Source organism: Pimephales promelas, chromosome 1 (assembly GCF_988280905.1).
Source record: "Pimephales promelas chromosome 1, fPimPro1.hap1.1, whole genome shotgun sequence".
Lineage (NCBI taxonomy): Eukaryota > Metazoa > Chordata > Actinopteri > Cypriniformes > Leuciscidae > Pimephales > Pimephales promelas.
This window is the reverse complement of record NC_142769.1, coordinates 576,912-588,944: the sequence shown is the minus strand read 5'-3', so window position 1 is coordinate 588,944 and position 12,033 is coordinate 576,912. Positions and strand designations below refer to the sequence as shown.

Genomic DNA, 12,033 nt, shown 5'->3' with positions numbered 1-12,033 from the left:
TGCACGGCAACACATATTAAAACACCAGACCAATGTATGTCCTTGATGTTGCAGTACATCAGAAAGTCTAAACTGAAGATGCGCATTATTACTTCTGGACAAAGACAAATTCATATTCTAATCTCCTCTGCGATGTTATAGGTCAACCATTTTGCTTAGTGCATTTTTAAGCACACAATTTAAAATAAAGAAGACGAACAGTGAAGTATGCCATTGCCATCATCCCATAACTTATAAATAACATCTACATATCCTTAGCAATCAAAATATACAATATGCTAACAATCAATTAAATATTAATTTGAAACCAATCAAAAATGCATACCTCCCATGCAAATCCACACTACTATATTTCAGTTTGAGTTCAAGGAAAACGCCATTAGCGGCGTCTAAAATTACATTTTTCATTAACCAGTTATGGGAACTAAATACTGTAAATAACTGGCCATTTAGAGCTTCGACAATCCAAAACAAAAATATCAGAAATAAACCAGATTATCAAAGTCACAGCTTCGATTTAAATTGATTTATTATAAAATCGGATACTAAAAATAGTCATTTTAATCTTACCTGTCATTAAAAATTTCTCAGTTAAAAAGCTTTTCTATAATTCACTCAGAAATTAATGTTTAATAGTAAACTTGTCACAGATTAGGTGGACAGGCTGTCAGTTGGTCATAAATCCGCTGGTGTGCTCAGAACTGTCCCGAATATCAGGATGACTAAATCATACCCCAGTAAATCATGCACACAATACTACTTAGTAAAAGTAATAGTACAGATACTGTAATATAGATCCCATAAAAGTACTCATTTTCAATATTACGTGAATAAAAGTACAGATATGCTAATATATATCCATTAAAAGTACTCATTTTCACTATTACTTGAGTAAAAGTACAGATACCCTAATATATATCCATTAAAAGTACTCATTTTCAATATTACTTGAGTAAAAGTACAGATACCCTAATATATATCCAGTAAAAGTACTCATTTTCAATATTACTTGAGTAAAAGTACAGATACCCTAATATATATCCAGTAAAAGTACTCATTTTCAATATTACTTGAGTAAACGTACAGATACCCTAATATATATCCAGTAAAAGTACTCATTTTCAATATTACTTGAGTAAAAGTACAGATACCCTAATATATATCCAGTAAAAGTACTCATTTTCACTATTACTTGAGTAAAAGTACAGATACCCTAATATATATCCAGTAAAAGTACTCATTTTCACTATTACTTGAGTAAAAGTACAGATACCCTAATATATATCCAGTAAAAGTACTCATTTTCACTATTACTTGAGTAAAAGTACAGATACCCTAATATATATCCAGTAAAAGTACTCATTTTCACTATTACTTGAGTAAAAGTACAGATACCCTAATATATATCCAGTAAAAGTACTCATTTTCACTATTACTTGAGTAAACGTACAGATACCCTAATATATATCCAGTAAAAGTACTCATTTTCAATATTACTTGAGTAAAAGTACAGATACCCTAATATATATCCATTAAAAGTACTCATTTTCAATATTACTTGAGTAAACAGATACCCTAATATATATCCATTAAAAGTACTCATTTTCAATATTACTTGAGTAAAAGTACAGATACCCTAATATATATCCATTAAAAGTACTCATTTTCAATATTACTTGAGTAAAAGTACAGATACCCTAATATATATCCATTAAAAGTACTCATTTTCACTATTACTTGAGTAAAAGTACAGATACCCTAATATATATCCAGTAAAAGTACTCATTTTCAATATTACTTGAGTAAAAGTACAGATACCCATATATATCCATTAAAAGTACTCATTTTCAATATTACTTGAGTAAAAGTACAGATACCCTAATATATATCCATTAAAAGTACTCATTTTCACTATTACTTGAGTAAAAGTACAGATACCCTAATAAATATCCAGTAAAAGTACTCATTTTCAATATTACTTGAGTAAACGTACAGATACCCATATATATCCATTAAAAGTACTCATTTTCAATATTACTTGAGTAAAAGTACAGATACCCTAATACATATCCATTAAAAGTACTCATTTTCAATATTACTTGAGTAAAAGTACAGATACCCTAATATATATCCATTAAAAGTACTCATTTTCAATATTACTTGAGTAAAAGTACAGATACCCTAATATATATCCATTAAAAGTACTCATTTTCAATATTACTTGAGTAAAAGTACAGATACCCTAATATATATCCATTAAAAGTACTCATTTTCACTATTACTTGAGTAAAAGTACAGATACCCTAATATATATCCAGTAAAAGTACTCATTTTCAATATTACTTGAGTAAAAGTACAGATACCCATATATATCCATTAAAAGTACTCATTTTCAATATTACTTGAGTAAAAGTACAGATACCCTAATATATATCCATTAAAAGTACTCATTTTCACTATTACTTGAGTAAAAGTACAGATACCCTAATAAATATCCAGTAAAAGTACTCATTTTCAATATTACTTGAGTAAACGTACAGATACCCATATATATCCATTAAAAGTACTCATTTTCACTATTACTTGAGTAAAAGTACAGATACCCTAATATATATCCAGTAAAAGTACTCATTTTCAATATTACTTGAGTAAACGTACAGATAACCTAATATATATTCAGTAAAAGTACTCATTTTCAATATTACTTGAGTAAAAGTAGATACCCTAATATATATCCATTAAAAGTACTCATTTTCACTATTACTTGAGTAAAAGTACAGATACCCTAATTTATATCCATTAAAAGTACTCATTTTCAATATTACTTGAGTAAAAGTACAGATACCCTAATATATATCCATTAAAAGTACTCATTTTCACTATTACTTGAGTAAAAGTACAGATACGCTAATATTAATCCAATAAAAGTACTCATTTTCAATATTACTTGAGTAAAAGTACAGATACCCTAATATATATCCATTAAAAGTACTCATTTTCAATATTACTTGAGTAAAAGTACAGATACCCTAATATATATCCAGTAAAAGTACTCATTTTCAATATTACTTGAGTAAACGTACAGATACCCTAATATATATCCAGTAAAAGTACTCATTTTCAATATTACTTGAGTAAACGTACAGATAACCTAACATATATTCAGTAAAAGTACTCATTTTCAATATTACTTGAGTAAACGTACAGATACCCTAATATATATCCAGTAAAAGTACTCATTTTCAATATTACTTGAGTAAACGTACAGATACGCTAATATTAATCCAATAAAAGTACTCATTTTCAATTTTACTTGAGTAAACGTACAGAAGTGTCACATAAATGCCCACATGTTCACATTCAAGCAATCCAACAACTTATGAAAACCTTTTCACAAATTTATAATTTTGAATTTGGGGTTTTCATCAGCAGTAAGTCATAATCATCAAAATTAAAACTAAAAACGCTTGAAACATCTCACTTTGCATGTAATGGTTTCACCTTTTAAGTTGAATTACTGATATAAATGAACTTTTGAATAATATACTAATTTTTCAAGTTTCACATGTAGCCCTGTTGGTTCAGGTTTGAAAGGCTATGTTGTCTAATTGTCCAATTCAACGTGTTCATTAGATAGAGTCAGCTTTGTTCACGACAGGAGTGGGAATCGTTTAGTAACTCGCGATTTTAAAAATCAATGGTTTTGAATCTAATCTCAACTCCATATGCATTGATTAGTTTACTGTTTTGTGTTAATTTTCTTTAAAAATCTGAGTTAATTGTAAACCTTGACATTTATTATGATTTTATGTTTTTTCTTCCCATTTTAGTCAACCCAATATTTTGAGACAAATGTAATTTAATGTGATTTAAACGCCGCTGCCACACTGCAGATTTCAGACTTCATGGATGCGACATTATTGTTAGGATAAAGAGTTATTATGTGTTTGCGGATCAATCAGCACAACATAAGCATAAGTTACAGAGTGATTCATTTCACGTTCCTCAGCACTCTGAGGTAAAATATTGCGTTATCGATTATGCTGATTGCAGTTTCTGAAAAAACACAGCTAATTCTTTTTACAACTTCCCTGAAGTGTTTACGAGGCAGTTGGACCGATTACTATTGCCATAAGCATTTCATCAAGAGCAGTATTTCAAGGACTATACAGTCATGTTATATAAAATATACTGCAGTTATGGATATCACATTAAAACGGCATGTTTTATAACATTAAAAAGACTGATTAGCCTATATATCAGCGAGTTGAATACACTCACACATATTATGCCTGCAGTGCTTTATCACAATGCATTATAGACACACATGTCCTTAACTACACTTTAGGACACACAGATGGAGGTATACGTGCCTTACACAACACTGGGTGGATGGAAGGAGCATTGTGAAGATGCGAAAGCATAATCCATACACACAGGGACTGATTATTACTGGATGCTGTGCACAATAAAACGCCAGTGCAGAATCAGAGGATGTGTACTAAAAAATGCTGGGTTGTTTTAACCCAACAAGCTGTTTTTTGTTTTAACCCAATGTTTGTTTGTCCATATTTGACCCACAGTTGGGTTAAAACAACCCAGTATTGTATACTATTAATAAATATCAATGGTAATGACATTGTAGTTTGGATGCAACATCACACCCTGAGCGGACATAAACCATAGGTGACATTGAGTCTTTAAAAGCACGACATCAACAACACACAGAGCATCCGTCTGTAACGCTAGCGTCCTTCTCTTCAGTCCTGAGAATGCTGATGGATGGTTGATGGATGTTGGATGGGAGGATGGAGAAAGGCCAGTGTTCCTCTAAGGTGAGATGTGAGATGCCGACGATGCCTGCATTACCTTTCGCCTGCGCTCGGCTCTTTCCTTCGAGCGCCTCCGTTTCTCACGGGCTTTCTCCAGCGCTTTCAGGTCGGGAGCCTGTTCCATCTCCCCGCGGGCCTTTTTGATGCTCGCCGCGGCGTGCGCCATAGCAACAGTCCCTTACTATCAGAAACGGCCGGCAGAAATGATGAAGAAACGGTGACTGACGAGCCCGAGTAACACACACACACACTCACAGCTCTGGAAGTGCGCAGAGAAACGAAAGAGCGCTTGAACTGAAGCGACGAGACAGCCTCCTCCCGCTCGCTCACGGGAAACTACATTTAAGGTGTGTGTGTGTGTGTGTGTGTGTGTGTGTGTGTGTGTGTGTGTGTGTGTGTGTGTGTGTGTATGAGAGAGAAAGAGAAGGGGTGGGGAAGTATATAAACCCTGGATGAAATAATCTGAGGTAAACAGAAGAGGGAAGTAGGGCAGACCACCCCCCGCGCGTCTTCAAGCTAACGTTAGCCGCTTAGCTAAATCAACCGTCCCAACCAATCATGTGTTTTATTCCGGAATCTCCGAGGAGGAGAGGCGATGATGGCAGGGTGTGGTGTTCGTGCTGTTCACTGCTGGGCAAACGGACTCAGACATGCGAGAGAAACACGAGGGGGAGATTATAGAGATTAAAGACTCGTTTCTGTCCCATCTCTCGACATTCCCACCCGTCGACGAGACACTGGTGCAGTCCGACCGTGTGTGTGGGAACACTGGCGGATCACAGTGACACCAAACACCGCGAGAAACTCAATATTTAGACTCAACAACCTTTAAAACTGCATTATACTGCCTACAAGAAGAAAAGTTATGCCTAGTCGAGTAAGAATATATGGATACCACAATACAAAAATGCAATTGTATCAGGGATAGTGACGGTATTTATTGTGTGTTCATAATTACTGTGAGAGAAAAAAATTGTTTTCAGAGTTTTAGTGTTGGTAATACATTAAACTACTATATAATGTTGAATATAATAATAATGATATATGGGGGAATACTGTCAATAATGCCCAATGTCTGATGTTACCAGTAAATAAAAAGTGATATTACACCAGACAGTGAAAAAAAAGATTCACACGAACTATGAATAAATGTAAATATTGTAATTTTCACAAAAAAATTATTTAATCCAAAACTGTACTAAATAAACTCGAATATGTGTGTCACAGCTTGTGTATTTATAGCACACTTTAAAGTCCCCGTGAAATCAAAATTGAACCTATTTACTTTGCTAGCGCATATTACTAGTCTTGTGGTGAACAATTAATCCGTGCAAGTGAATATATATTAAAAAAATGTTTTACCTTAGTAATCTTTAATCAAAATCTGAAAAGTTACTTCCGGTCTGGAACGGTTTCTTTTTCTGATGACGTAGGTTTCACAGTTTGGGTGGGGAAACGCTTAACCACTCCCCTCAAACCGTTAGTTTGCTATGAGCGAGAGATGGAGAGGAGGAGCGCTAGAGTCAAACCCTGCCCTCTGTTCAATATTCCGTTTCACTTGGAAATACGTCACAGCACTGGAGAAAAATCGTTTGCAACTTCCGGTTCACGGGGACTTTAATACACTTCTTTTTGTTTGTAAGGTCTTGAATAAACATGTAAAACTGGGCAAAAATCAAGTGTTTGCTATTGTTAAATGATTGTTCAGTGATATAAAGTTGTTAATATGGCAACTAGAAAATGAATAAAGTGTTTATTATTGAACTGTTGTAGAATTATTGGTGATTGTGTGGCAGAAACACACTTGATCTGCGGATTAGTGTTTGGACCATAATCACTGTATGAGGGCTCCATCTGCTGGTTATCTGTCTTCAGCTCAACAGGAACTGGTGAACAACTTGTGTGTGTGTGTGTGTGTTTCTTTCTTTGAGTGTGTGTGTGTGTGTGTGTGTGTGTGTGTGTGTGTGTGTGTGTGTGTGTGTGTGTGTGTGTGTGTGTGTGTACGGGAGTGTGCATGTTTCTTTGAGTGTGTGTGTGTGTGTACGGGAGTGTGCATGTTTCTTTGAGTGTGTGTGTGTGTGTGTTTGGGAAGTGTGTATGGAGAGAATATAAGTGTACTTGTATCCATATGTTTTCGAGTGTGTCAGTAGGGACACACAGGGTTGACTCACAGATTATACTAGTGATGCCATCTGTCTCCCAAACCCACACACACACACACACACACACACACACACACGGGTATCCTGGGCTGATCTGACACACAGCCTCACACAACCCTACTGTACTCTGCTCTACTGAACCTACAATACTGACTAAGTGATTCTCCTGACCCGAACCCAAAACTAACCGTCTAACACTCTACTAGCAGTCTACTAACACTCTACTAGCAGTCTACTAGCAGTCTACAAACACTCTACTAGCAGTCTACTAACAGTCTACTAACACTCTACTAGCAGTCTACAAACACTCTACTAACACTTTACTAACACTCTACTAGCAGTCTACAAACACTCTACTAGCAGTCTACAAACACTCTACTAACACTTTACTAACACTCTACTAGCAGTCTACAAACACTCTACTAGCAGTCTACTAACACTCTACTAGCAGTCTACTAACACTCTACTAGCAGTCTACAAACACTCTACTAACACTTTACTAACACTCTACTAGCAGTCTACTAACACTCTACTAGCAGTCTACTAACACTCTACTAGCAGTCTACAAACACTACTAATACTCTACTAACACTTTACTAACACTCTACTAGCAGTCTACTAACACTTTACTAACACTCTACTAGCAGTCTACTAACACTCTACTAGCAGTCTACAAACACTACTAATACTCTACTAACACTTTACTAACACTCTACTAACACTCTACTTACACTCTACTAGCAGTCTACTAATACTCTTCCGAGAGTTCTACACTTTAGTAAGTAGTTAAATGTTGAAAGTGGATCTTGGATCTCGTAACTTGTTTGAGTCAGCCTGGGCTGCAGTGCTAATATCTGGATGACAAACATACAAATAAACTCATCTAGTCGTTACACGTGCGTTACCATCACCTTTTATTATAAATCATGCTTTATTCACGTAAATTATGACCCTGTATATAGTACTATATATAATAGTCTTCAGTGAGGTCTGAATAATTGTAGTTATTGATTATGCTAATAGTGAACCACATTCATCTGAGTGTTCACTTGCTAATTTAATAATCAAAGTTTCTGGTTAGTTGATAGTTACTAGAGTGTTACTCATTAGTGATTAATTAATGAAGGAACAGTGTTATAAAGTACCAGTTTATTCAGAAATCTCACATCTATGCAGATTTACCCACTATTATTATTAATATACACTTAATAACTCACAGCTTTCTGCAGTTATTGCATGTGATGCGATGTGGTGTAACGACTTTCATCATGATTTACATATTTATATTATCAAAGGATCTGCGAATACAGTTACGGACCAACTGTTGAAAATCAAGCCTTTATATTATACGCAATAGGCCGGCCACACTTTGGTAGTTTGTGATGATGGTGTGTGTGTGTGTGTGTGTGTGTGAAATACAGTGTGTGTTCAGTTGACTCTTCCATGAAAAGAGAATACATACAGGATAAAGCAGTCAGAGGAGTGTGAGAGATCGCAGTCGAATCAGAACCAGTTTATAAACCAGATCCAAACTACAACAAAAATAATAACAACAACAAAAATAACAACAACAACAACAACAGCAGCATCAGCAGCTGTAACTCTCAGAGGAAATGAGCTGCACATCACTCACTGAAATCTCTCACTCTCTCAGCAGAGAAAGCTTGAACAACACACCCCACTACAACACACACTACATACAGTATATATATATATATATATATATAGCAGAATAAGAATATATAGCAGAATACGAATATAGCAGAATAATAATATATAGTAGAATAATAACATATAGCAGAATAATAATATATAGTAGAATAATAATATATAGCAGAATAAAGAATATATAGCAGAATAATAATATATAGCAGAATATATAGTAGAATAATAATATATAGCAGAATAATAATATATAGCAGAATATATAGTAGAATAAGAATATATAGCAGAATAAGTATATATAGCAGAATAATAATATATAGTAGAATAAGAATATATAGCAGAATAAATAGAAGAATAAAGAATATATAGCAGAATAATAATATATAGCAGAATATATAGTAGAATAAGAATATATAGCAGAATAATAATATATAGTAGAATAATAATATATAGCAGAATATATAGTAGAATAAGAATATATAGCAGAATAATAATATATAGTAGAATAATAATATATAGCAGAATATATAGTAGAATAAGAATATATAGCAGAATAATAATATATAGTATAATAAGAATATATAGCAAAATATATAGAAGAATAAAGAATATATAGCAGAATAATAATATATAGCAGAATATATAGAAAAATAAGAATATATAGCAGAATAAGAACATATAGCAGAATAATAATATATAGTAGAATAAGAATATATAGCAAAATATATAGAAGAATAAAGAATATATAGCAGAATAATAATATATAGCAGAATATATAGTAGAATAATAATATATAGCAGAATAATAATATAAAGTAGAATAAGAATATATAGCAGAATATATAGAAGAAGTATATATAGCAGAATAAGAATATATAGTAGAATAATAATATATAGCAGAAGCTCTGATACTTAAAAACTTTGTTACTTCTGAAACTTTGATCAACTAAAGTCCCGTTCTGTGCTTTTCTGTCTCGTTTCCAGCGCAAATATCAAACGCTATTAAATCAAGATTAACTGGAGAACAAAATCACATCAGAAATGATATCTAGTGTTCAGAGAGAGAGAGAACAATCTAAATGAAGTATTTCCTTAAAACAAGTGAAATGATCTTCTCACGCGGTGAGGAGAATAATAACTCCATTACAATTTAATTCATTCACTAAATTCCAATTAAGATCATTAACAATTTATGGATGCTAAGATTAATCAACAACTGTGCAGTTTAATATTGACATGCGCTTATTTTGGCCGCAACGTAAAAAAAGCAGCAAAGGGAGAGATTCACTTTCACAGAAATCACTTTTAAGGACTACAACAAACGGCTGATGGAACTACACGAGCTTCCTCCCGGTGAGTGACATCACGAACACTAAAATTTACATAAACTCCGCCCCTGAGAACATGATTTATAGATTATCAAGACAGAATATGCTAATAAGTGACTAGAAGATCGTTAACTTCATAAACTCACCAACTATCCATTCAGAAACGGCCTGTTGTCTACACGTCGTCACTTCTGGAGTCTCCGGTTTGAACATAAAAGCGCGTGTGTGTGTGTGTGTGTGTGTGTGTGTGTGTGTGTGTGTGTGTCAGCTCCGATTACCTCACACACACTCTGAACATTTCAAAAATGTTTAGCCTTTTATGTTCAAACCGGAGTCATACAAAGATGGAGAGACTCCAGACTCCTGTGACGACACACACACACACACACACAAGCTCTGGAAGCTCCGCCCACTGTGCCGGGAGCAGCAGCTCATTTGCATTTAAAGGGACACACACAAAAACAGCACTTTTTGCTCACCCTCAAGGAGGGACAATTTTAACATGATAATACAATATCTGTGAGCTAAAACGTCACACACACACACACACACACTTTAGACATCAGACACTTATTTTACATCTTGTGAAAAGAGCATTACACCACCGCTTTCATCAAAAGTGCCTCGGCAATGGACTATGACGGTTGTGTCTAACACACCGCGTCTATGATGCTAAAGCCTTACCTGAGCTGACGCTCTCGTCACCATCGCAACACTCATGTGTGTGTGTGTGTGTGTGTGTGTGTGGGGTTCAGTGAGGTAGATCCAAAAACAGGGACGCCGGGATCAGATAAAAGCAGGGAACGAGGGGAACATGTCTGTCGAAGAACCGCCACTGTGGATGGATGGATTACTGAGGTATTAGTACACCGTGATTACACACACACACACACACACACACACACACACACACTGAGGTACTCGCTTAGAGGATTAGGTGACTAGAATTAGAGTCTTCAACTGACCCAGAATCAGATCTTAGTGCAGTTATACGGGAAACCAATGCTCACACACACACACACACACACCACCGGCGCACAAGGGCAAATTTACATGGTATTCCCGGTTCGCTCCTGTGCAGATTAAACTAACCGTTAATCATCCGCTGTGGATTGTGTTGTTCTGGCATTAAATCTTCCCAAAATCTCTTCAGTGATATTATGCAGAATTATGAAACAATAACCTGAGCGAAGACCAATATGAAAGGCGAAGCACTATTTGATTTCGTGTGTGTGTGTGTGTGTGTGTGTGTGTGTGAAATCTCTCGTTAATGAACATGTTGGTGCATTTTTGGGTTTTAATGCACATCTGTACCAGTCTGATGATATCAGAGATCTATCGACACAAAAATGCATGCAAACGACGTGATGAAAACAACAACATCAGAATTAAAGAGTTATTCACTTGTAACTTAACTGTGATTCCAGTGATTCTTGTGATTTACGGACAATCTGCAAACAAGAAAGTTCATTTTTCATGTCTAGTCGGTGTTTTAGTTTAGACTAACGACTTTTAGTTTAGTTTTAGACTTTGTTGCATTGGTTCGCCTGTCTAGTTTTGTTCCCTGTTTGCTTGTTCGAATTGTAGCAAAACGTTGATTCACTAAACGATTCACTGTTTGGAAGAGTCACTCTCTGGCGACCCCTGCTGGTCATGCAGAAAAACACATTTAACAAACCAAATCATCTAATACCCCAAATATGAAGCGTCTCTATAATACGTGTTGTTTTAATAAATTGAAGAGCTTTTATTGTTTGTCTACGAAACTATAGATGCACAATATATCGGTCACCTTATCGGTATCGGCCGATATATGTTCATTGTTAATATTATCGCTATCAGCCCGATAAGAAAATCTATCAGATATATTAAAGCTAATAAATAATGCATTATTTCCTTCAGCTGAGACGCTTCAGGTTCAACATGAGGGTTTTGAGTCGCTTGAAATATGATTGGAATCACTTCAAAACAAGTGCTGTGGTCATATCGGCTACATAACATCATAACGAGAGCCTCATTATAATTCTGTGATTGAGACGTGGCTTTT

The 12,033-nt window shown here is 34.8% G+C and overlaps 1 protein-coding gene across 19 annotated transcripts in view; it reads right to left on the bottom strand.

The window, feature by feature from the left end:
* Positions 1 to 12,033, bottom strand: part of ank2b (ankyrin 2b, neuronal) — a 125,869-nt gene that overhangs the window by 90,502 nt on the left and 23,334 nt on the right. For 7 of the 19 annotated variants that reach the window (XM_039673076.2, XM_089131771.1, XM_089131742.1 and 4 more), the window contains exon 1: positions 4,870 to 5,419. The exons of 2 other annotated variants lie outside the window; for them this stretch is intronic. In XM_039673076.2, coding sequence (XP_039529010.2) covers positions 4,870 to 4,998 — 129 coding nt within the window. In that variant the 5' untranslated portion in view covers positions 4,999 to 5,419. Of the gene's footprint in view, positions 1 to 4,869; positions 5,422 to 12,033 lie in introns of those variants that run through there. 10 more of the 19 variants (XM_089131756.1, XM_089131745.1, XM_089131761.1 and 7 more) reach the window with 4 other exon arrangements.